The sequence below is a fragment of the Somniosus microcephalus genome, chromosome 3 (assembly GCF_052327205.1).
Source record: "Somniosus microcephalus isolate GS21.2 chromosome 3, FLI_Smic_1.0, whole genome shotgun sequence".
NCBI classification, from domain to species: Eukaryota; Metazoa; Chordata; class Chondrichthyes; order Squaliformes; family Somniosidae; genus Somniosus; species Somniosus microcephalus.
The window spans coordinates 174,054,370-174,080,145 of NC_140989.1; the positions used below are offsets into that span (position 1 = coordinate 174,054,370).

At 46.9% G+C, this 25,776-nt stretch overlaps 1 protein-coding gene and 1 long non-coding RNA gene across 2 annotated transcripts; both read right to left on the bottom strand.

Moving 5' to 3' along the window:
* Positions 1-237: 237 nt before the first annotated feature.
* On the bottom strand, positions 238-7,946 carry LOC147121586 (uncharacterized). The gene is made up of 2 exons (XR_015077576.1): positions 7,362-7,946; positions 238-555 (listed from the first exon to the last, which is right to left on the bottom strand). It is a non-coding gene; the product is annotated as an uncharacterized LOC147121586 (long non-coding RNA).
* Positions 7,947-10,935: 2,989 nt separating this feature from the next.
* LOC147121587 (cystatin-like) lies at positions 10,936-25,561 on the bottom strand. Its single transcript, XM_085981948.1, has 3 exons — positions 25,253-25,561; positions 14,942-15,049; positions 10,936-11,236 (listed from the first exon to the last, which is right to left on the bottom strand). The coding sequence occupies exons 1-3, from the start codon at positions 25,490-25,492 to the stop codon at positions 11,147-11,149; spliced, it is 438 nt and encodes a 145-aa protein (XP_085838074.1). The 5' UTR covers positions 25,493-25,561; the 3' UTR covers positions 10,936-11,146.
* Between the last annotated feature and the right edge of the window lie 215 nt (positions 25,562-25,776).

A 25,776-nucleotide genomic window follows, 5' to 3' on the forward strand; every position in this document is an offset into this window, starting at 1 on the left:
AAGGCCGCCTCGAAACCAGCGTTCCACCCCGGGGAAACACAGCGGGAGATCATCGACCATCCCCGGGCCGTTGCCGGAAGGAGAGGCCATTGACCCAACTTGGGAGAAGAAACAAAAAAAAATGGTCCCAAGAGAAGAAACCTTCCAGCCACCCCGGCTCGGGAGAAGAGAAAAGAAACTGAAGAAGCGATGGGAGCCAGCCCAAGGCTCCTCTAACAAAATCAAAATCAAATCAAATCAAATCAAATCAACTTTTATTGTCATTGTTAGTGCACAAGTGCAGTACAACGAAATGTAGGCTTGCGGCTCCTGAGAGTGTACATTTGGATTAAGACATTTAAACATTCAACATACATTTGGCTTGTAGTATATTAACATAAACATAACCATAATAAAGTGACATAACCATAAAAAACATAACCAGGGTCGAGCCGACGATCCTTGACCCCGCCGACATCCAGGTCCGCTGGCGTCCAGCCGCCCCCGACCCCCACCTCAGGAGAGAGGTGCGGCGCAGCTCGCAGGGGCTCCATGATCCACGTGGAGACGAAACGCCTGAAAGGACCAAACACAGACTCGATTTCAAAACCTTGCACTTCCTAGTGGGATTGGTGAGCATGTTTCTGGCCTTTCACCATCAGATCTAGATAGGTTTAATAAGGGGGTGGATTTTAAGGGTACAATTAACATGAGTTGTTGTCCCTCGATGTTCCGTGTGTTTCCTTATTTCATGATGATCTTTGTAGAGTATAAGATGCCTGTATTTGCTTTAGTTAGTACTGTGTCGTTATGATTTGTTTGTGTGTTTTTCCCTCCCATGTACTCCCTTATCTGCTTGCATTTGATTTGATATTTTTCCTTATGCAATAAAATTTCATTTTGTTTCATCAAACTTGGTCTACAAGAGTTTTCTCTACATTGTAGTTCCTGCACCTAAGTCCAGAGTATAGAATCTAAGGGGCGAGTGGGTCGAACCACTCAAGGTTTACTGTGCAAGAGAGAGAGGCCCCTAGAGAGAGAAACCTCAGGGAAATCTCTCAAGGAAAACCCCTTACAGAAAATGGCGACCGGGGCAGGACTCTGGCAGCAGGATTGCAATGTAGTAGATCCAAGTTTGAATGGTCGAAATGCAATGGATGAGAGGATAGCGGATTATGTCTTTGGCAAGGTAAATCTCACTAAACAGTGGATTTCCGATGTCTTGCTGGATGGGCGTCCGGTGGACGCAGCCATCAGGTGGACAGAGAGCAAAGAGCATAAGAAGTCAGTGGAAAAGGCAGTGTGGCTGATGTGTTACAAGAAGCAGGTCCAGATCTTGGACCGGGTCGTTGCAGCACAGGCAGCCAAGATCACAACCCAGGCAGCAGAGATAGAGGAAAAGGCCATGGGTGGGGAAAAACTCATCACAGCGCTTCACGCGCTGAATCAGGAACGCCAAGTGGTAGCTAGTCAACATCAGGCTAGGATAGAGTACCTGGAGTGCCAGGTTACTGAGGCAAAGATCAATGAAATGAGGATACGGGAGAAAAGCGCCCGCCTCGCACAACAGCTAAGAGCACAGGAGGAGAGAGTAGTGGAGGTTAAGGCAGCTTATAAGCTGGCCCTCGAGCACAGGTTTGAGAGCACAGACCACGGACCCTGCCAAAAGACCATAGAGGACCTAAGAACGGCCCTGGTTAAGGCAAGAGGCATGGTGTGTCTCGTCAGCCCGAAAGCCAGTCACATGGACTTTTTAAAGGAATCAAAACAGCCGATTCCAGCTGAGGTAATTGTGGTACCAGCCACCGAGCCCTCAGCACCGCCGAGCTATAGTGAGACTTGGTCGGAAAAGGAGAGGGTAGTGAAAGTGGAGTGTGAGGAGAAGCCACTGGTCGCAAAGCCGGGACCGGCACCGATGTGTCCCGCTCGGCACCAGAGGTTCGGTCCCAACGCTGCTGATGGCAGTGTCGGACCCCATCAGAACCAACTCGTGGTGCCCTATGCTGGCCCGCAATTAAGGTCCATGGTGAGCCACCTCACACGACTCACAGTAAAGGGAGATCCCTCGATTCATTTCAGGGAGATAGAGGAAGCAGCAGCCATTAATGACTGTGATGATCAGGAACAGGTGAAACTGTTGCTTTTCTCCCTGGATTCCACAATCCTTCAGTGCCTCTCAGAGGATGGTAAGAGGGGACGGAAAGGGTATGTGGATCTCTGGGAGGAAGTTTTAGAAGTAATGGGAGTGGACGACAGTAGTCCGTTCGACCGTGTAGAAGGGACCGTGCAGCTATCTGGAGAACCCCCACGGGTTTTCGCAGAAAGGCTGTGGCCAGTATATCGACGCAGCTGTCCGGGTATGCCTGAACGGGCTTTAATGAGCAATGAACAGCGGGTTCATTGGCTCCGTTGCTTGGTTACTAACAGCTTGCCAGAGATACAGGCCCTAGCCAGGTCATGGTTTGATCCCCAAGATCCCGGTGTCACGGAGGAGACGGTACTCCGTCAGCTTAATGTAACGTACAAGAATTGTAGAGGTCAGGAAACAGCTCCCCAGAAGGGAAAGGTGCATGAGGCAAAACCCGCAGCCGCAAGCCAGAAGGAGTGGCGTCAGGAGGGAATCGCCCTGTCCAAGCCAAGCTCAATTGCTACGGGTGTGGGAAGGATGGACATTGGCGCAAGGACTGTAGAAATCCGTGGAAGGATAATAAAAGGGAGATTTCCCGCAGCCCAAGCCCAGACCGCCGCCCCAGCACCAGCCCAAACCCAAGCCATAGCTCCTGTCCCAGCACAAGGAGCTGGTGCAGTTATGAATCCCGCTGCGATTGAATCAATCATAGAGACAATGCGGTCGCCGATGACTTTGCAGGGGAAAATAGCTGTCACCACCGGCCTTGTCGCTCCCGAAACCTCGACCGCTGTGCCCAAATGACTAGAGCCAGCGCAGCCTGTCGACCTGTGTCCTCTAGAAAGACATGCACAGGAAGCGACCTCCTGTAAAATGGAGGAATACCTGCGGTGTCAGGTTGCGGAGGCTAAGTTAGTTGAGCAGGCTTTAAGGGAGGAGAACGCTAGGTTAACAGCGAGGGTTGGCAGTTTAAAAGGTCAGCTAAGGGCTTGTAAATGGTTTCACATCAATCAGTGCAAACTGTTTAAGCCGGGTGCAAGAGCACCAGCAACCGAAGCCAGGTCTGAGGATAAAGATCCTCAGCCTGAGGCGTGCGATGAGTCACAGACCACACAAGCTGGCGTTGTAGCCTGCTTGGAAGGAGAGGAGGTCCAGCCCACCTGGGGGGAGCTTTCTCCGATGGCCTGGGACTCGGACGAGGAGGGGCCCGAACAACAAGGTCCCGCCCTCGACACGATTCTGGAAGAGGTGGAGTCGGAGGACGGAGATCCCGCCCTCGACTCGAGCGTGGGGGAGGTAGAAATTGGGGGCAGAGATTCTCCACCTGTAGGGACAGGTGAGGAGGAGCCGTCTGCCACAGGCCCAATTCCCGAAGGGGCGGAGCCTGAGGGGAGGGAGCCGAAGCCCACAGTCGTGGAAGAGCCACGGGCTGTGAGAGCTGAAGTCCCACCCGAAGGTCCACTCGCCAAGGGAGCCTGCCCAAATCCCAAAGGGGCGGAGCCTGAGGGAAGGGAGCCGAAGCCGAAAGTCATGGAAGAGCCACGGGCTGTGAGAGCTAAGGTCCCACCCGAAGGTCCACTCGCTAAGGGAGCCACGCCCAAAGTACCTTTTCGCAGGTCGACTCGAACGCCTCAGCCTGTAAAACCTTGGCCCGAGTCCCCCGTTCTCAGTAAACGCCGACTTCAGAAATCCTTGAAAAAACACAGTCCCCGATTAACAGCAAAAGGCTGCGGAGAGCCCGAGGTCACTGCAGCCCCGCCACAGGGAGTGGCAAGCTGCAGTCCAGTCAGGGATTAGGCAAGCCGCCCGGGGACGGGCGGCGCTGTACATAAGTTTAGGTTTAAGTTTAAGGTGTGTGAATATTAAAATGATTAGAGTTTAAGTAGTTTTAAATCTGCCCATTATGTGTGTGTTTTGGATCGAGGTCGAAAGACCCGATCATGCCGTCACCTAAGCCAGAATCTCTCGGGAGCCTGGCTGTATTGTTTGATTTATTGCAGGAACCAGGCGAAAGATGAGAGGGATCCTCGTCGTGTTCGTGGTAATCGGATGGAGCTGGGCCTATCGGGGCCGCACCAAGGACTCCACCATATACGGGTGCTCTGGAAATAGAGGCCCCATCGCGACTGACAGAACCGGCTCACGGGACGCTGAAGAGACTGCTGCCTACTTCCATGAAGGGAGATGGCCAGGCTGGCTGGGGTCGAACTCTACTGAATACTCCAGCCAGACGGGGTTTGCATACAAAGAAACGTCTCTGATGTGCCCCAGGGTGCGGATCATTGCGCCCAGAATCAGCGTCACCGTGGGCAAGATTTGCCTTGTTTGTTTGGGACATGTACCTTTGGACCGCTGGTGGTGGCTGCGCAAGTTGAGCAGCACCATGAAGAATTCCACGGTGGAATGGGAGAGATTGGGTAATAACACCCATCGGACAATAACGGGAACTCACAGGGGGTTGAGTGTCTGTTGGGACAAATGGTGGGAACCAGATGAGGGGATCTACATCTGTATGTGGGGTTCAGAACGCGCTTGCCCCACAGGCGTCTCCATCTTTTTCCAAAGACAGTGGCAGGATGCTGGACAAAGAATGAGGTGGGACGTCAGCACACGGGCGTGCGGAGTCCCATACTCTCAGATCCCAGTAAACGCCACGGAGCTCATCACCCGACCCCGCAAGCCCCTGGCCACAGTTCCAGTAGCTAAAGCCCTCAAGGAAGGGTGCCCCACCACGACAAAGGGACCCGGGAATGGATTGGTATCCACAGGTCAGGTACTGTACCAAGGGGTCCACTACGCGGTGGCTTCGGTGATTTTAAACCTCACCGAGGTAAGATTGCCAGCGTGGTACCCTAAGGAAACGGAGCAATTATACCAGGTCCTGTTAACAAACATTATTAAACAGTTTTACGAATTCGACTTTGCCGATGTCGACAAAACCGAATTGTACACACCACACGAGGTCTTGGACAGAGTGGGGAGACAAAGAAGGGGTGCAGTAAATGATATTTTCACAGCTTTTAACACAGGAACTTCCGTTATCAACACACTGGATGACGTGGAGCTGCAAACCCAAATCAATGGTTTAAAAACACAGTTAAGAAAGATACTGACTGATGAGAATAAGGTAGTGGGTTCTGAGTTACATGAGGACCAGGCCATGACACTACACTTAAAAGAGATTATAGCTGAGCTGGAGAAACACGCCAGAACGGTAAATGCTCTCATCAGGGAGGATCGGAACGCGTCCGATCAGGCTGCGCAGAACGAAGCTTGTGTGCTATACGGGGTGTGGTTACTGGGCGAGGGCCGCAGTAATCTGGAGGATTTAAAGCAAGGTTTAGTCCCCTCCTGGATCAGCAACAAGCACCTCGCAGCCCTCCACCCTTTTGAGAATACATTGAGTCTGTGCCAACTCAGGCTAGCTTCAGAGGCCTACCCAGTCCCAGTGGACTGTGGACGGTCTAATCACACCATTATGGGTATAGTGGTAAGAATGCCGGTGATGGGAAAGACAGCAAAACCCGCCCCGGTATACAGGGTGGAGAACATTGCAGTCATTCAGGGGGGTGCGCACATTCGCTACACAGGGGTCCCACCTTACGTCATTTGATGGGAGCATGCAATGACGGGTACCGACCTCTCGGGGTGCCGGAGCCGGGGAGCACACATCATCCTGTGTCCCCAGCACTTGAATGCCCATTTAAATCCACAGTGCGGTTTCAGAACTGCTGGCGTGAAGCCTATAAATTGCACCATGGAGGCAATGGCACAAGGTCATGTGCCCCCGCAGGTGGCATATATAGGTGGGACATACTGTGTCACCACTGCAGCGCCCCACTACCAGCATGGACAGCACGGTTGGTGTCCGGTTAGTGACAGCAGCTTCTGTTTCAAGCCCAGGGCAGAAGTTCAAGTGGCCCAAGAGCGAATTGTCCCCATTCCTGAACCTTCCACTGTTTGCATCACTGTGAAAGAGAATTTCACCGATTTGCAGTGATTCGTTGCACATTTTGGATATATCATTCTCCCTCTCCCTGAACACCTCACCAAGATATTAAAAGCCGTTGTTGTTTCACAGAAACACTTCTACACACTGGAGCAGAAGACGTTAGAGATAGGAGCAGACATATTGGATATAGTGACTCCACCATGGTGGGACCTGTTCACTAATATAGAAATCCCTTCCTGGATTAGGATAGCCTCCCACATTCTTGTCATGTGCCAGGTTATCATTGAAGTTTATTTACTGTTTGTACACTGTAAAAAGGTCAAACATTCGCAAAAGTATGAGAATAGAGAGGAATGGAGGGAGCATTATGTGCGGGTAGAAGAAGAGACACCCGTTTAGATTTTGCTGCTTTGTATAAAGTTAAAGTTTTTCCTCCCTCCTCTGTATTTATTTTTGATATGTATTCATGTACTCGTGAATTTTTCGTGTATGTACTTTATTTTTATTATTGAAGTTTTATTAGATGTGATATTATTAGAAAGTAATGTGTATACACTAGGTGATGTAGGGGTATAAGGACCCCCTCCACGCCTGGAAGTAAGTTGTTAGATTTTTAACTCCAAGGTATTGCCATCTATAGATGCTTAATGTACACTAGATTTTTCTGAAATGGGAAATGCATGTGTCGTGGGGTCATAGATAGGTAAATACTGGGGATGGTTAGATTTTGGAAAGTCAGAAAATTTTGCTCACCCAGAATTATGATACTTCAAGCAAGTTACAGTATCATCAGGGGGGAGTGTAGGATTCGCAAAATTGGACTTTATATTAATAAGGGTCAAATGGCAGAAGAGGCCATGATTTTTAAGACTGTTTTAAAAGAAGCCCAGAAAAAGGGGCATACAAAATGGCCACCATACCATGTAACCAGCTTATTGGGACACTTTAAAATGGTTCCTGCGCAACCTCAGACAGCTTTGTGGATTCAACGTACAGCAAGTTCTGGAAGCCGTTTGAGAGAACGAAACCAGACCAACACGTATGCATATGGATTAGATGCAGATCTAGTCAAGATCGGCCTGGAGACAGAGGCCATCAAAACGTTGACCCAGACAAAAGGGGACAATTTCATATTCACGAGAACAGCACCCAGGACTAGATAACGAGATCAGCAGGACATTAAAAACAATGAAGGTAATTCCAGACCAGAGATGGGCCTTTTACCAGCCGTTTAAGACATTAAAAAATATAATGACTACCCCACTGTGCTCCCAGCCCGCCAAAAGTAAAACAAAGACTAACCTGATTTTGGGCGGGAGACGGAGGTTTCTGGAAGAAAGTATATCTGGAAGACTTTTCGGCAGTTGGGGGGAGCTTGAGCTTGAACACAAACACGCAGGGTTGGAGAGCTGGAAACACGCAGCTTGAATCCAGACACCCAGAAGTAGAAGCAGGCAATCGCAGGAGGAAGAAGAAAGCCAACATCGAAAAGGCCGTCTCGAAACCAGCGTTCCGCCCCGGGGAAACACATCGGGAGATCATCGACCATCCCCGGGCCGTTGCCGGAAGGAGAGGCCATCGACCCAACTTGGGAGAAGAAACAAAAAAAAAGGTCCCAAGAGAAGAAACCTTCCAGCCACCCCGACTCGGGAGAAAAGAAACTGAAGAAGCGATGGGAACCAGCCCAAGGCTCCTCTAACCAGGGTCGAGCTGACGATCCTCGACCCCGCCGACATCCAGCCGCCCCCGACCCCCACCTCAGGAGGTGCGGCGCAGCTCGCAGGGGCGCCACGATCCACGTGGAGACGAAACGCCTGAAAGGACCAAACACAGACTCGATTTCAAAACCTTGCACTTCCTAGTGGGATTGGCGAGCATGTTTCTGGCCTTTCATCATCAGATCTAGATAGATTTAATAAGGGGGTGGATTTTAAGGGTACAATTAACATGAGTTGTTGTCCCTCGATGTTCCGTGTGTTTCCTGATTTCATGATGATCTTTGTAGAGTATAAGATGCCTGTATTTGCTTTAGTTAGTACTGTCGTTATGATTTGTTTGTGTGTTTTTCCCTCCCATGTGCTCCCTTATCTGCTTGCATTTGATTTGATATTCTTCCTTATGCAATAAAATTTCATTTTGTTTCATCAAACTTGGTCTACAAGAGTTTTCTCTACATTGTAGTTCCTGCACCTAAGTCCAGAGTATAGAATCTAAGGGGCGAGTGGGTCGAACCACTCAAGGTTTACTGTGCAAGAGAGAGGCCTCTACAGAGAGAAACCTCAGGGAAATCTCTCAAGGAAAACCCCTTACAGCTACTGCTGATGGCCCACAGTGCCTCATGGATGCCCAGTTTTGAGCTGCTAGATCTGTTCCAAATCTATCCCATTTAGCATGGTGGTAGTGCCACACAACACGATGGAGAGTGTTCTCAGTGTAAAGACAAGACTGCTACCAATACTATCATGAACAGATGCATCTGTGACAGGTAGATTGGTGAGGATGAGGTCAAGTAGGTTTCTTCCTCATGTTCGTTCCCTCACCACCTACCACAGGCCCAGTCTGGCAGCTATGTCCTTCAGGACTCAGCGAGCTCGGTCAGCAGTGGTGCAACCGAGCCACTCTTGGTGATGGACATTGAAGTCCCCCATCCAGAGTACGTTCTGTGCCCTTGCTGCTTCTTCCAAGTGGATTTACAACATGGTGGAGTACTGATTCAGTTGGTGGTAATCAGGTTTCCTTGCCTATGCTTGACCTGAAGCCATGAGACTTCATGGGGTCTGAAGTTAATGTTGAGTACTCCCAGGGCCACTCCTTCCTGACTGCATACCACTGTACTGCCATCTCTGGTGGGTCTGTCCTGCCCGTGGGACAGGACATAGCCAGGGTTGGTGATGGGAGGAGTCTGGGATGTTGGTTGAAAGGTATGATCTATGTCAGACTGTTGCTCGACTCATCTGTGGGACTGCGCTCCCAATTTTGGAACAAGTCCCCAAATGTTAGTGAGGATGTTGACTGGGTTGGGTGTGCCTTTGTCATGTCTGAAGCTAGTGGCTAGGTCGATGCTGGGTGGTCCGTCCAGCTTCATTCTTATTTTGCGTAGCGGATTGGTACAACTTTTCGTAGTGGCTTGTTAGGCCATTGCAGAGGGCAATTAAGAGTCAACTGCATTGCCGTATAGGCCAGACCAGGTAAGGATGGCAGATTTCCTTCCCCAAACAACATTAGCGAACCAGATGGAGTTTGCTGACAATCTGGTAATTTCATGGTCACCATTACTTATATTTGCTTTTTATTCCAGATTTATTCATATAAACTGAATTTAAATTCCCCAGCTGCCCTGGTGGGATTGGAACTCACGTCTCTGGCTCATTAAAAAAAAATATTCGTTCATGGGATGTGGACGCCGCTGACAAGGCTCTCTGGATCATTCGTCTAGGCCTCTGGATTACTAGTCCAGTAACATAACCACTATGCTACTGTACCCTCAGTAGAGTAGGAAACCCAGAGCTGCAACATCACTGGCCCTCAGTATCATTTAAATAGTTATCCAGGACTCGAGGGCTGATCACAGGAAGGGACAAAAAGCAAGGTTTTTTTTTTTGTGTGGGTGGTAAATAGATTTGACAGAAAACCAATCTAAACAGTGTCTGCTCCATTGTCCTTGCCCCAGTTATGCACCGACATTACTCCAAAAACACCATAATGCTCCTCCAACAGCTGTATCACTGTATCCTTCACTTAAAAATTGGTATATTTAAATAATTATGCCCATAGAAACATAGAAGATAGGAGCAGGAGTGGGTCATTCGGCCCCTCGAGCCTGTTCTGCCATTTAATGAGATCATGGCTGATCATCCAAATTCAGTACCCTGTCCCTGCTTTCTCCCCATATCCCTTTAGCCTTAACTCCTTCTTGAATATATTGGCCTCAACTGCCTTCTGTGGTAGAGAATTCCACAGGTTCACCACTCTCTGGGTGAAGAAATTCCTCCTCATCTGTCCTAAATGGCTTACCCCTTATCCTTAGACTGTGACCCCTGGTTCTGGACTCCCCCACCATCGGGAACATCCTTCCTGCATCTAGTCTGTCTAGTCCTGTTAAAATTTTATAAGTTTCAATGAGATCCCCTCTCATTCACACTAGCGAATATAAGCCTAATCGACCCAATCTCTCCTCGTACGTCATTCTTGCCATCCCAGGCATCAGTCTGGTGAATCTTTGCTGCACTCTCTCCATGGCAAGAACGTCCTTCCTCAGATAAGGTGACCAAAACTGCACATAATACTCAAGGTGTGGTCTCAGCAAGGCCCTGTACAACTGCAGCAAGACATCCTTGCTCCTGTACTCTAATCCTCTCGCTATGAAGGCTAACATGCTCCTGTACATGGCAGCTTAGATATTTGCTTGGGTACAGTGGTGAAATGTTAAGCTGAAGTATTTTGCAGACAGCAAGGGAACTTGCAGAAGTTACAATCAAATCTCATTGTGATTCAACTGAATATAGAACCGAGACAAGAACAAGAAACAAAATAAAAATTCACACAATCCCCTTAGCAGGCTCCCATAGGTTTTCCTGGCCAGCCTTCTGGTAGTGACCGATTCTGGGCTCGAGTAGCAGCTTTTATTACTGTACTTTTTCCATCCCCCGAGAGGCTAAAACACAAGATCAGCATATTTAGAGGAAGCAATTTCCCTGGACCTTGCTTTCAGCTAGGTTGCCTCCATCTGTGGAAACTTGGGCCTCAATTAAAATTCTCTTAGAACAGGAGAAAATACTGGCAATACCAGGCTTTCTGCAGGTTAGGGTGTATTAAAGTAAAGATGCATGGAAGTCCAGAAAGAAAGAAATCAGTCTCACTTTGCCGAGTCATACTCTTCAAGTTCAGTGTTTCGACAGTTTATTCAGCTTTAGCAGAAGCTACAGTAATTTTGCTGCGTATATGATGCATTTAACATTTATATAAGATGATTTCTATAAGAAAACAAAGGCAAGAATCACTATTAGTATACTGCCAGCACAGTAGGAGCTTTTAGTTATTAGACAGCTGTTAATCAATTGCAAATTAATCTGCTGCAATGCAGAAATTCAGTTGTTTGATGGTCTGCACATCATCTTTTGCAGATAAATAGATTGAGTCCAAGGGACCGAGTAAACCTCAAAGCTGCAAAGTTTTTTCTGAAAAATTAGATGAACAGTTGAAAATTAGATTGCTTTTCCAGTATCCATTCTCTTGTTACTTACACTAGATCACTTCATGTCTGCTCCAACAAGGCAGTTAAGCCTCGAAGAAACTCAGTTTCTACTGATGTCTAAAAGCACAATTTTAATCCATTAGAAATAATTGATGTGTGTTTAAAATGTTCTCAGTGAATCGAAAACAGATGATATTTTAATGCTTAGTGTTGTTTGCCATGAATATCATCCTATACGAAGTGACTGAAGATTACGTAGTTCATTCTCGACAAATATTCCTGCACATCACTAGAACAGTTACGCAAGATTTCATCTTTAAATTCAAGCCCAGCTACACAGCAGCAAGTGCCATTCTGTATTGTGTATAAACTTTTTCATATATGTCAGCATTATAACACAGTATGGAATAAATAAATGTGAGCATTTAACCAGAAGGAGTCTCATTTATGGAATATATACAGATGTTTCCATATAAATTGAAGAGGAAAGCTTTGCAAATATAATTCCCCCCCCCCCGCACAGCTGACCCTATCTCCTGTTTTCAGAATTGTCGTTCTACCTGGACCCCTCCCTCTGGCCTCTTACCCTCTCTAGATCTTTTCATTGCGAACGGCCGACATGACATCGGCCGTCTCCATTTCTCTGCTCCCCTTACTCCAACCTACCTCCCTCTGAACTTGCAGCACTCCATTCTCTCAGATCCAACCCCAACATGGTCATTAAACCGGCTGACAAGGGTGGCGCTGTTGTTGTTTGGCAAACCGACCTCTACCTTGCAGAGGCGAGTGCCAACTTTGACACCGCCTCCTACCTCCCCCGGACCATGACGCCACTACCGAACATCAAGCCATTGTTTCCAAGATGGTCACTGACCTCATCTCCTCTGGAGATCGCTCTCCACAGCCACCAACCTCATAGCCCCCCAACCCCGCTTCTATCTCCTTGCTAAGATCCACAAAGAAGGCTGCCCTGGTAGACCCATCGTTTCAGCCTGTTCTTGCCCCACAGAACTGATTTCTTCCTATCTCGACTCTTTCTCCCCTTGTCCAGTTTCTTCCCACCTACATCCGCGACTCTTCCGACGCCCTCCGCCACTTTAACAGTTTCCAGACCCCAACCATCTCCGTTTCACCATGGACACTTGCATCCCCTACCAGGACTGTCTGAGGGCGCTCCAATGCTTCCTTGAACAGAGGCCCAACCATTCCCCATCCACCACCACCCTCCTCCTCTGCCTGGCTGAACTTGTTCTCACATTGAACACCTTCTACTTTGACTCCACTCACTTCCTCCAAATTAAAGGTGTTGCTGTGGGAGCCCACATGGATTCTAGCTATGAAATAACAGAAAATGCCAGAAACACTCAGCAAGTCAGGCAGCATCATAGAGAGAAAGAGTTAACATTTCAGGTTGATGACCCTTTATCAGAACTCCAAGCTATGCCTGCCTTTTTGAGAGATATATGGAACATTCTTTGTTCCAGTCCGACTCGGGTCCCCTCTCTCACCTTTTTTTCCGGTACATTGATGACTATATCGGTGCCGTTTCCTGCTCTCGGCCTGCATTAGAAAATTTAATTCACTTTGCTTCCAATTTCCACCCTTCCCTCACCTTGACATGGTCCATCTCTGACTCTTCCCTTCTCTTCCTCGACTTCTCTGTCTCCATTTCTGGGGATAGACTGTTGACAAACACCCACTATAAGCCCACTGACTCCCACAGTTAGCTGGACTACACTTCCTCCCACCCTGCTTCCTGTAAGGACTCTATTCCATTCTCCCAGTTTCTCCGTCACATCTGTTCTGACAATGCCACCTGCCATACTAGCGCTTCTGATATGTCTTCCTTTTTCTTCAACCGAGGATTCCCCTCTACTATGGTTGACATGGCCTTCAACCGTGCCCGTTCCATTTCCTGCACTTCTGCTCTCACCCGTTCCTCTCCCTCCCAGAGCCACGACAGGGTTCCCCTTGTCCTCACCTTTCACCCCACCAACCTCCACATTCAACGGATCATCCTGTGCCATTTCCAGCATGATCCCACCACCAAACACATCTTCCCCTCCACTCTCCTTTCAGCATTCCGAAGGGACCACTGCCTCCGCAACACCCTGGTTCACCCCTCAATCACCCCCAGCATCCCCTCTCCTTCCCATGTAAGCACAGGAGATGAAACACCTGCCCTTTTACTTCCTCCCTTCCCACTGTCCAGGGCCCAAAACACTCCTTCCAGGTGAAACAGAGATTTACTTGTTCTTCATGCAATTTAGTATACTGTATTCACTGCTCACAATGGGGTCTCCTCTACATTGGGGAGGTCAAATGTAGATCGGGTGACCGCTTTGCGGAACACCTCTGTTCAGTCCGTAAGCATGACCACGAGCTTCCGGTCGTCTGTCACTTTAATTCTATGCTCCACTCACTCTGACCTCTTGGTCCTCGGCCGCTTACACTGTTCCAACAAAATTCAACGCAAGCTCAAGGAACAGCACCTCATCTTTCGATTAGGCACTTAACAGCCTTCTGGACTCAACATCGAGTTCAACAATTTCAGACCATAACCTCTGACCCTATTTTTTCACATGGCAGCTGTTGATGATTCTGCCATTCCCATTTACACCTCTGCCAGACTCATCTTACTTGTCCCATTACCATCTCCTTTTGCTTTGTACTATCATACCTTTTGTCATTTAATCACTCCTGCCTTCCACCTTATCACAGACCTTCCCTTTTGTTCTTTCCTCCCCAGCTGCCTTTCCCTGCCTCTGCACTTGCTTAAAATCTGTTACATCTCTAACTTTTTCCAGTTCTGACGAAAGGTCATCGACCTGAAACGTTGACCGTTTCTCTCTCCACAGATGCTGCCTAACTTGCTGAGTATTTCCAGAATTTTCTGTTTTTATTTCAGATTTCCAGCATCCGCAGTATTTTGCTTTTGTGATTTAGAACATTCTCTTCTTTCCTCCTCTTTAGTCCCCATCATTTTCAGCAAATGAATAACCTGTGCACTCAACCCTTTCCTGCCCAGCCTTTTTAATAATCCTATTAGCACACAAGTTCAAGCTGGAGCTAGCTTCTAGAAAAATCAGAACTATCTTCATATTGTCCAAGATTATATTTTGGCCGCTTTGGTAATGTTTAAGACTTTATCCTCATTCTGATGAGGGCACAAATTTACCTTTCTACTCCCTATTCCCTTCCTCACCCCTCCCCCAAAGAATTTGTGCCCTCACCAGGCACATACCATATACATTAAGAAAGTAGGACGGCTAGGCTGCTCCCAGCTAATGAACTGGAGGAGCACAAAACAGTCGGGTGCAAATTTCAGGGCTACTTGCTTCCCTTCAGAGAAAGCTGCACACAGCAGATATTAGGAACTCAGTCTAGGATCGAGAAACGCCTCCATATTTCACTTGAAGTAGTGCTGCAAGACAAGTGTGCAGGTTGCTGCTCCTAGACCGGTCCGCCCAGTAGATTTAAAGAAAGAGTTCCAAATAGGCTAAACAAAATGCATGAACTACAAGGCATTTGAATTGGCACAGAAAGCTTTGTAGCAAGGATACTATGCGGTTGAAGTGGACGCTGTTGGAATTTCTCTTCTAAATACGTGGGCCAGAGGCAACTAATTTGATCCCAATATCTACAAATTCTGTGTTGCATTACTGTAAAAACATATTTAAAGCCTTACCTGTGGAGTTGCATGGAAATCACAGGAATCCAGGTCATCAACCTCTCCCTGTCTGCATTGTGTTCTTCCCACTTCAACTTCAAGAAAGTAATTTATCCCAGAAACAAGCTGATGGGAAGAAAGCAATTAAAAAAAAAAAATCAAGCCCAGATTAGTAAAAATCACGAAGTATCAACCAAGATGTAGGAATGATGTTCTGCAACAGTGTGAAATACAGTCTACTCCTGACAATTCATTTCTGCACAAAACTGAATTCTCCAGTAATCTAAATTAAGCAATACGAACACAGGCAGGAATTAAACAACTTTTAATTCATAGACTGTATTCAACCGTCGCAAATGAAACTGGCTTGCCACTGCCTCAGCCGCTAAGAACAATCCAGCAGTTCAGCCTCCAGACAAACCCACTAACTGAGAACAGCAACTTAACTGATATAGAAACTGGAACTGAAAAGCTACCCAATTCAGTTTGCTGAGTGATTTAATGAAAGTTAATTGTACAGCTTTCAGTGGCAAGCCAAAGTCTCATTTGTGACAGCTGACTATAGTCTATGAATTAAAAGTTATTTAGTTCAAATTTTTAGCATAATTCCTGCCTGTGTTCCCAATGGCTCAGTGGAAGCACTCTCGCCTTGGAGGAGTTAGAAGGTTGAAGGTTCATAAGAACATAAGAAATAGGAGCAGAAGTACACCATCAAGCCTGCTCCGTCATTCACTAAGATCATGGCTAAACTTCTACATCAACTCCACCTTCCCGCCCTTCCTTAGTGCCCAAAAATCTAACAACTGAGCATCCACAGCTCTCTGGTGTAGAGAATTCCAAAAATTCACAACCCTCTGAGTGAAGAAATTTCTCCTCATCCAAGTCCAAAATGATCAACCCCTTATCCTGAGACTATGACCCCTAGTTCTAGACTCTCCAGCCAGGGGAAACAGCCTCTCACTGTCTACCCTGTCAAGCCCTCTAAGAATTTTATATGTTTCAATGAGATCACCTCTCATTCAACCAAATTCAGAGGATATAGGCCCAATCTACGCAATCTCTCCTCAAGGACAGTCCTCTCATCCCAGGAATCAATCTAGTGAGCCTTCGTTACACCCCCTCTCCAAGACAAGTATATCCTTCCTTAGGTAAGGAGACCAAAACTGTAACACAGTATTCCAGGTGTGGTCTCACCAAAGCCCTATATAATTGCAGCAAGACTTCCTTGCTCTTATAACCCAACCCCTTGCAATAAAGGCCAACATACCATTTGCCTTCCTAATTGCTTGCTGTACCTGCCTGTTAACTTTGTGATTAGTGTCCAAGGACCCCTCAAATCCCTCTGCATACTAACATTTACCAGTCTCACCGTAAAATTTTTTTCAGCTTTTCCATTCTTCCTACCAAAGTGAATAACCTCACATTTACCCACATTATACTCCATCTACCGCCTTCTTGCCCAATCACTTAACTTGTCTATATCCCTTTGCAGCCTCTTTGTATCCTCCTCACAGCTTACTTTCCCACCTCGCTTTATAGTGTCAGCAAACTTGGATACATTACACTCAGTCTGCTCATCTGAGTTATTGACACAGACTATAAACAGTTGAGGCCCAAGCACTGATCCTTGCGACACTCCACTAATTACAGCTTGCCATCCCAAAATTACCAGTTTATTCCTACTCTCTTTTCTGTCCATTAACCAATCCTCATTCGAGCCCCATTCCAGACTTGAGCACACAATCTAGGTTGACATTCCAGTGCAGTACAGAGGGAGTGCTGCACTGTCGGAGGTGCCATCTTTTGTGGACGTAAAAGGTTCCATGGCACTATTCGAAGAAGAGCAGGTGAGTTAGCCCCAGTGTCCCGGCCAATATTTACCCCTCAGCCAACATCAATAAAACAGATTATCTGGTAATTTATCTCATTTCTGTTTGTGAGATCTTGCTGTCTGCAAATTGTCTGCCATATTTCAACAGTGACTACACTTCAAAAATACTTCATTGGCTGTAAAACCCTTTGGGATGTCCTGAGGTAGTGGAAGGCTCTATATAAAATGTAAGTTCTTTCTTTCAGATCACTAAATCAGTACTTACCCCAGGATAACTAGGGACACAAGGATTTTAGACAAAATAGTATGACGACAGAACAGCCTACATGATACTAGTTATGTTATAACTAGCAGATAGTAAATTTAGCAGTCTATATGTTGACATAGGTGCATTTGAGCAACATAATGCGCAAGTGCTAGAGACTAATATTTCTGGATGCATCAGCAATCTAAAGGGTTAGAGTGACTTGTGCCCAATTTTAAATTCCAATCTACTGGACACCAATTCTGTTGGAGACATCCACTTCATCCAACAACAAAAAATCCTCATGAGATGCAGAGTATGCCCCATTAACCACTATCAATTTGTGTCACCGCATCACAGCTTCATATTCACAAACGTGCATTTTAAAAACTTTACTTGAAGCCATTCATAACTATCATCTGAGTAATGTTCAAGTATTCAGCCATGCAGCAAGAAATCATTTGTACCAAATTTTATAGAAGCCAATTTCACCCATTTCCAATGAAAGTTCAATTTGGCACTGAAAACATCAGACTATACAACAAATCCAGAATTCTCAATACAATGGCATCTTCCAAAAGAGATGTGATCACCCACTTTCTCCCCCCCCCCCCCCCAACTTCATTTAAATGCAACAGACCGTTCCTCTCCAACGGGGGAACTCATTTTGCAGTACAAAAAGCAAGTTTCAACAAGAGTAGATACTTTTGTATACATTTTTGCTTATTCGTTTATGGGATGTAGGCTTCGTTGGCAAGGCCAGCATTTATTCCCCATCCCTAATTGCCCTCGAGAAGGTGGTGGTGAGTCGCCTTCTTGAACCGCTGCAGTCCGTGTGGTGAAGGTACTCCCACAGTGCTGTTAGGGAGGGAATTCCAGGATTTTGACCCAGCGACAATGAAGGAACGGATATCTCCAAGTCAGGATGGTGTGTGACTTGGGTGGGGAACTTGGAGGTGGTGGTGTTCCCATGCGCCTGCTGCCCTTGTCCTTCTAGGTGGAAGAGGTCACAGGTTTGGGAGGTGCTGCCGAAGAAGCCTTGGCGAGTTGCTGCAGTGCATCTTGTGGATGGTACACACTGCAGCCACGGTACGCCAGTGGTGGAGGGAGCGAATGTTTAAGGTGGTGGATGGGGTGCCAATCAAGCGGGCTGCTTTGTCTTGGATGGCGTTGAGGTTCTTGAGTGTTGTTGGAGCTGCACTCATCCAGGCAACTGGAGAGTATTCCATCACACTCCTGACTTGTGCCTTGTAGATGGTGGAAAGGCTTTGGGGAGTCAGGAGGTGAGACACTCGCTGCAGGATACTCAGCTTCTGACCTGCTCTTGTTGCCACAATATTTATGTGGCTGGTCCAGTTAAGTTTCTGGTCAATGGTGACCCCTATGATATTAAACAGTGGGGGATTCAGCGATGGTAATGCCGTTGAATGTCATGGGGTGGTGGTTAGACGCTCGCTTGTTGGAGATAGTCTTCGCCTGGCATTTGTGCGGCATGAATGTTACCTGCCATTTATCAGCCCAAGCTTGAATGTTATCCAGGTTTTGCTGCATGCGGGCATGGACTGCTTCATTATCTGAGGAGTTACGAATGACACTGAACACTGTGCAATCATCAGCGAACATCCCCACTTCTGACCTTGTGATGGAGGGAAGGTCGTTGATGAAACCGCTGAAGATGGTTGGGCCTAGGACACTGCCCCGAGTAACTCCTGCAGCGATGTCCTGGGGCTGTGATGATTGGCCTCCATCTTCCTTTGTGCTAGGTATGACTCCAGGCAGTGGAGAGTCCCCCCCCCATTCCCAATGACTTCAATTGTACTAGAGCTCCTTGATGCCACACTCAGTCAAATGCTGCATTGATGTCAAGGGCAGTCACTCTCACCTCACCTCTGGAATTCAGCTCTTTTGTCCAATATGACCAAATGTTCAATATACAGGAAACTCTTTGGTATCCGGCACTGACGGGACCGGCGTGTTGCCGGTTGATCAAAAATGCCGGATGACGGCGAGGGTTATCTACCAAGGCTATTTTTAATAAAGAAAAATTTAAAAAAATCAAGAAATGTGCAGTATACAGTAATTGGGTACTCACCTACTGAATGTTGTTTTAAATGGATGGTGGAAGATGCTTGATTAAGTACAGTACTGCCAGTTGAGGGTACGGCAATGCAATGACTACCAGCAGTGTGGGAGACACACAGTACCCCTGTAAAATGGCGGATCAGAAGAGACGACAAGCAGCGCGGGAAAGTCAGACTCCTGTTACAGAAGTATTGAGGTGTTCCGACTTCTGACAGCGCCAAGAAGCCGAGTAGTGGCAGTTTGGAGAACTACCCCCACTGACTAAATTGGCCACTGCGGGAGACTCGGACTCGGAAACATTTCCGGTTATTGAGGTGTTGTTTTCGGAGTGAGAATTTTGCCGGTTAATAGAGAATTCTGGATATTTAGGTGCCGTTTAAATGAGAGTTTCCTGTATGTCAGTCATCTGACAGCAAGACTATTAATGACATCTTCAGACTTCTGGTGCCTTAGAAAACCATAAACTACAAGAAATGCCATCCTGCAATTACTACTACAAATGGCAGAAGTTCATCACCTATATTCTATTCACATGCAGTTTCCGATGCAAAAACATATCCTATTAAAAGTAAGCCAGTGGAAAGTGGGCAAGATACATACAAGGAATGTATTTGTAGACCCTTATCCTGGAGTATTCATTTAAATACTATATACTCATCTTAGATGTGTCAATTATAGTTCAAGAAATTGCAAGTAATTGACAATGTGTATTTGCTATGGCAAAAACATTGATCAGAAACTGCTGTTATGCCTTCACATAAAAGCAAAGCAGTTTCTACTGTACATCAATGGAAGACTGTCAGGTCAACAATGAACTCAGAACACTACTGCTTTTGCCCCATATGTTGACGCAACTATATAGGCAGCTGGGCTTCACGAGTTTCACTTAATGATACCTTTAAGAATGCAATAATGTAGTTTGAGACAAATAAAAAAAGCAAAATATTATAAATGCTGGAAATCATAAAAACACAGAGCTGGAAACACAAGGTTGGTCAACATCTAAGGAGAGAAGGTGGTCAACATTTTTAGAGTCGTTATAGAAAGGGACCAGGAACAATCGAAGGTGAAAATACCCAACTGGGAGAGGGCTAATGTCAGTGAACTGAATAGGGATCTGGCCCAGGTGGATTTGAAACAAATGCAGTTGATGTCGTGTATATGGACTTTCAAAAGGCATTTGATAAAGTACCACAAAATAGATTGGTTAGCAAAATTGAGGCCCACGAGATTAAAGGGGCAGTGGCAGCATGGATACGGAATTGGCTAAGGGACATAAAGCAGAGAGCAGTAGTGAGCGGTTGTTTTTCAGTCTGGCAGGAAGTATACAGTGGTGTCCCCTAGGGGTCAGTATTAGGCCCACTGCTCTTTTTGATATATATATTAATGACCTGGGCTTGGGTATACAGGGCATTATTTCAAAGTTTGCAGTTGGCACAAAACTTGCAAATGTAGTAAACAGTGCGGAGGATAGTAACAGACTTCAGGAGGACATAGACAGACTGGTGAAATAGGCAGACACACGGCAGATGAAATTTAATGCAGGGAAGTGTGAAGTGATGCATTTTGGAAGGAAGAATAATGAGAGGGAATATAAACTAAATGGTACAATTTTAAAAGGGGTGCAGGAACAGAGAGACCTAGGGTTTACGTACACACATCTTCGAAGGTGGCAGGACAAGTTGTAAAAACCCATACGGAATCCTTGGCTTTATAAATAGAAGCATAGAGTTCAAAAGCAAGGAAATTAAGCTAAACCTTTATAAATCACTGGTTAGGGCTGAGCAGGAGTAGTGTGTCCAATTCTGGGCACCACACTTTAGTAAATATGTCAAGGTCTTGGAGAGGGTTCAGAAGAGATTTACTAGAATGGCACTCAGAATGAGGGACTTCAGTTATGTAGATAGACTAGGGAAGCTGGGGTTGCACTCTTTAGAGCAGAGACGATTAAAGGAAGATTTAACAGAGTTGTTCAGAATTATGAGGGGATTCGATAGAGTAAATAGGGCAAAACTATTTCTACTGGCAGGAAGGTTGGTAAAAGAAAGACTTGCATTGAAATCACGCCATTCACGACCTAAGGATGTCCCAAAGCACTTTACAGCCAATTGAGTACTTTTGAAGTGTAGTCACTGTTATAATGTAGGAAATGCAGCAACAAGCTCCCACAAGCAGCAATGTGATAATGACCAGATAATCTGTTTTTTTTGTGATGCTGATTGGGGGATAAATATTGGTTAGGAAACCAGGTGATAACTCCCCTGCTCTTCTTCAAAATAGTGCCATAGAATCTTTTACATCCACTTTAGATAGCAGACAGGACATTGGTTTAACGTCTCATCCAAAAGACGGCACCTCAGAGTGCAGCATTCCCTCAGCACTGCAGTGGAGTGTCAGCATAGATTTTTGTGCTCAAGTCCCTGGAGTGGTACTTGAACCCACATCCTTCTGAGGACACAGATTTAAGGTAATTGGCAAAAAAAGCAGAGGGGTGGGACGAGAAGAATAAAAAAAAAACGCAGTGAGCTATGATGATCTGGAATGCACTGCCTGAAAGTGTGGTGAAAGCAGATTCAATAGCAACTTTGAAAAGGGAATTGGAAAAATACTTGAAGGGGCAAAAATTGCAGGGTTATGGGGAAAGAGCATCGGAGCAGGATTAATTGGAGCTGGCATTGGCATGATGGGCCTAACAGCCTCCTCCTGTGCTGTATGATTATTATTTTCAGACTCTTCAGAACTGAAAATAAGACACAAACAAATATGTTAATAAAACCAGAAGGGGAAAAGATAAAACCACAGGAAGTATGCGCGGAACCATTGTTGGGTGATGCAACAGGTCAGTCAAGTAATGAACAAAAGCATTAAAATATATGAAAGAGGCAAAGGACATGTAAATCACTGAGTAAACCTGATGGGGGGGGAAATCCAGTTCGAAGTTAAAATAGAAGCTGGCAAAGTACAGCAGGCCCACCAGCTGTTGAGAGAAAACTGGTCAACAGGAGGGCACAATATCCCCCCCCCCCCCCCCCCACTGTGCTCTTACAAAGTAGCTCCTCCACACTCCCCCAGTGTGTATCGTCACCTCGGGAGTACCCCAATAATCCATCCCTGGCCCCTCCTCGTCACCGTATCCTTTTAATACGCCTGCTAAAATGTCAGCTTTGACTCAGTGGTAGGACCCTTGCCTGAGTCAGAAGATTGTGCGTTCAAGATCTACCCAAGAGCTTGAGCACATAATCCAGGCTGACCGTGGGAGTGCTGCACTGTCAGAGGTGCAGTCCCCATCTGCCCTCTCAAGTGGATGTAAAGACTCGATTGCACTATTCAAAGAGGAGCAGTGGAGTTACATAGAAATACAAGAAAGAAACAGACCACTCAACCTAACCAGTCATTTTACCCTCCATGTGAGCAAACAGTCCTAATCACACTTACCCACCCTGTTCCCATATCCCTTCATTCCCCTATCCAATCAAATCTTGAATGTTGACATAGTTTCTGTCTCAACCACTAACCCTGGAAGTGAATTCCACAACCTCAAATCTGAGGTTTCTCAACTCTCTGAACTTTCTCCTGCCCGCTGTTCTAAATCTTACATATTACCCATTGTTCTTCATTGTTAACCCCTCCACTACTGGAAACAGCCTGCTTCCAATTACCTGTCCCATCCTTTTATAATAATTTTAAACACTTTGATCATATCACCCAGTAAAATTCTACGTCGTTTCTTGTTTTTCCTCATATCAGGCAAATGAGGAAATACTAATTTGCCTGAGGTGCCATAATGACAAAACATGGTGTGAGGCAATGGAAGCCTTTCCCGTTGATAGTGTGGAAATGGAAGCTATGTAAGAAAACTGAAATAAAGTGAAGGAATCACCATGTGCAAGGGATAATGGATAAATAATGCAGAGGTTCAGGAATGTTCTAAACAGAGGACTCGTAGGTAACCTCGTCAGACACGAGTGAGGTCACTACAGACGCCAGTTAAACGAAGTAAGATGTAAACTAATCAAGGAGATGAGACAGGATGTGGAATAGGGTAAACTAATCATCAGGATGCAGGGACAGTAACAAATGTGTAACCAAAGAGATGGGACAGATTATAGAATAGTATAAGCCAGGAGGAAAAACCCCAGATAGAGAGCGAGTACGTAGGAGCAACACTCGACAGCAGGGACCTGGGGACAGAAACCCTACGTCGAGGTTTGGACAGAGATTGATCACCTCGGACCAAATCAGGGTAATATCAATATAAGTTGAGAGTCTTATATTTTGGAATTGTACTTTAAATAATGAACGGTGTTTGTTAAGCATTTATTAAAGATAAATCTTTGTACGTGAAATCTGTTGCCTGTGTGTTTGTTCAGACCAAAATTTACATTTGAACCCTAAAAGAAAAATTGCGAACCTAATTGTTCGATCTTTCGAACATCTAGCAAAATCTGAGCAACAATAGCCACCAGGTTACAGTTGCAACTTTAAAGACATGTTCCATCTTCTCAATTTTAAATACTTGTATCATATTGCCCCAATGCCCTGTTCAATACATATCCTTCAACTAGGGTTGCCAATCCTCCAGGATGGTCCAGGAGTCTCCAGGAATTAAATATTAATCTCCTGGTCAACAGCTGCAAGCATCCCAGGAGAAAAATCATAGGCACATTAAAAAAGTGTGTTTTTTCCATTAAAAAAATATATTGCAGAGAGGGGGGAAATGCTATTTGACCAGGTAGGGCTATTGGAGGCAAGAGATCATGTAATGAAAGCTCCAGGAATACATTTACCCAGAGTTGGCAACCCGTCCCTTCACCAGGTCGCTTATCTCATTGCTGTTTGTGGGATCTTGCTGCGCCAAAATTGGTTTCCCACACCAAAGCAGTTTCCCACACTTCAACAAGTATTTTGTTGGCTGTGAAGTGCTTAGGGACGCCGTGAGGCCCTGTATATATGCCAAGTCCTCCCTTTGCCCCATGTCAAACTGCCACGGTGGTGGCATAGCCCGTATCTCTAAATCATACCTTGGTCTGTCTCCCGACGGAAGAGGCGGCCGCTATTGAAGATGGGGGTCGGGCCGGAACCGGGGCACTGCGCACACCGATGACGTCATCGGTGGCGGCGCAGCGCTACCGGCTACCGTCGCAATTAGCGCGTCACTGAATTTAGCCCGAAGTTTCCAGACTGGCGCAGAAGCCCTCTTTGGGCGGTAACTGGGCGCAAAGCCCACTGAATTTCTGGGCCTTACTCTCTCACCCTACCCTTCATCTCGGCTCCCTTAAGTCCAAGGGACCCAGATTTGAAGCAGACAACTGGTTTAACCATCCTTTGCTAGATCTGGCTGGACCACATAAAACATTATTGGGTCCTGCTCTCCATTGCTCAAACTGCTCACTATTTAAAGATCATCCTGGAATACAAAGATAACCCCCAGCTTCTCTTGTCAACCACAAACCTCCCATGCCTCCTTCACCCTCGCCTCATGAACTTTTGTTGTCACAAAGATCCTCTGCCACTTCCCTCCCTTCCCCTAGCCAACCGGGCCAAACTCCCCATAATTGTCCCGCTGCCCTAGCCCTGATCTCACGTCTTTCTCTAGATTCTTTTCCAACTCCTGCCTTGCTCTCTCCAAGCTCATCTTGTCCAACCTTCCCTTCCCGGGCCCCATTGTTAGCTGATAGCTGTACAACCACCCCCCGCCCGCCGGCCGATATCTGCGCTCCTCCAGTTCTGGCCTCTTGAGCATACCCAATTTCAATCGCTCCAGCATTGGCGGCTATGCTTCCAGCCGCCTCGGCCCTAAGCGCTGGAATTCCCCCTCCCCCCAAAATCTCTCCGCCTCTCTCTCCTCCTTTAAGACGCTCCTTAAAACCTTCCTCGTAGACCAAGCTTTTGGTCACCTGTCCCGATATTTCCTTCTGTGGCTCGGTGTCAAAAATGTTTTCATTGAGAACGCTCCTGTGAAGCGGCGCGGGGCATTTTGCCACATTGAAGGTGCTGTATAAATACAAGTTGTTGCCGTTGTCTCAGTTTCAGTCCTGATGGGCACCAACCCCAGGTCACGGCGCCGGCACCACCCCGGCCCGGTCCAGCTGCTGCCCAGCCTGCGGGGTGGTGCCAGAGGTCCCCATAGTCTGAACCAAGAGTCACTGCACCGCTCCCCGCGGCCCTTTACCTGCTGCTGGGCCGACACGATCCTGATCATCTTGTTGACGTACAAGTCGTTGGACGCCTTGTTGTACTCGGCTATGGCGAACTGCGTGGCCGTCAGCACCTCCGCGTTGTTGGGCGAGACGGGCTCGAGGCCGCCCAGCAGCTGTCTGGATCCCGCCGTCGGCAGTTTGCCGCTCGCACAGGACAGCACCATCGCCGCGAGCACCAGGCCAGCCCGTGTAGGTGTCCGCGCGCCCATCATTCGCCACTTCAAAAAAAAAACAAATCAACTGTCCGCAGGCTACTCGCGCCGCCTCTATAAACAGCGAGCCGGGGGCGGGGCCAAGACACACGCCAGCCCCGCCCTCCAACCGCCAATCCGAGCGCCGGGAAGGGCGGGGCCAAGATTCTGAGTGACACTTCAAGGTGGCATTGGTTTGAGCAAGAGCAATTGATGGGTGAGAGACAGGAACCCCCAGGCGTGCCACAAAAAGGCGGCAGCTTACAAGCCAACCTGGACTGGCACCAGTGGCTTCAAAAGCACTG

What these genes read in the sequence shown, in the direction of transcription:
- LOC147121587 (XM_085981948.1), bottom strand. Translation starts at nt 25,492, where the DNA reads ATGATGGGCGCGCGGACACCTACACGGGCTGGCCTGGTGCTCGCGGCG. An exon ending in TCGTGTCGGCCCAGCAGCAG is followed by an intron (nt 15,050 to 25,252) that starts GTAAAGGGCCGC and finishes TCTTCCCATCAG; the next exon opens with CTTGTTTCTGGGATAAATTA. An exon ending in ATTTCCATGCAACTCCACAG is followed by an intron (nt 11,237 to 14,941) that starts GTAAGGCTTTAA and finishes CTAATTTTTCAG; the next exon opens with AAAAAACTTTGCAGCTTTGA.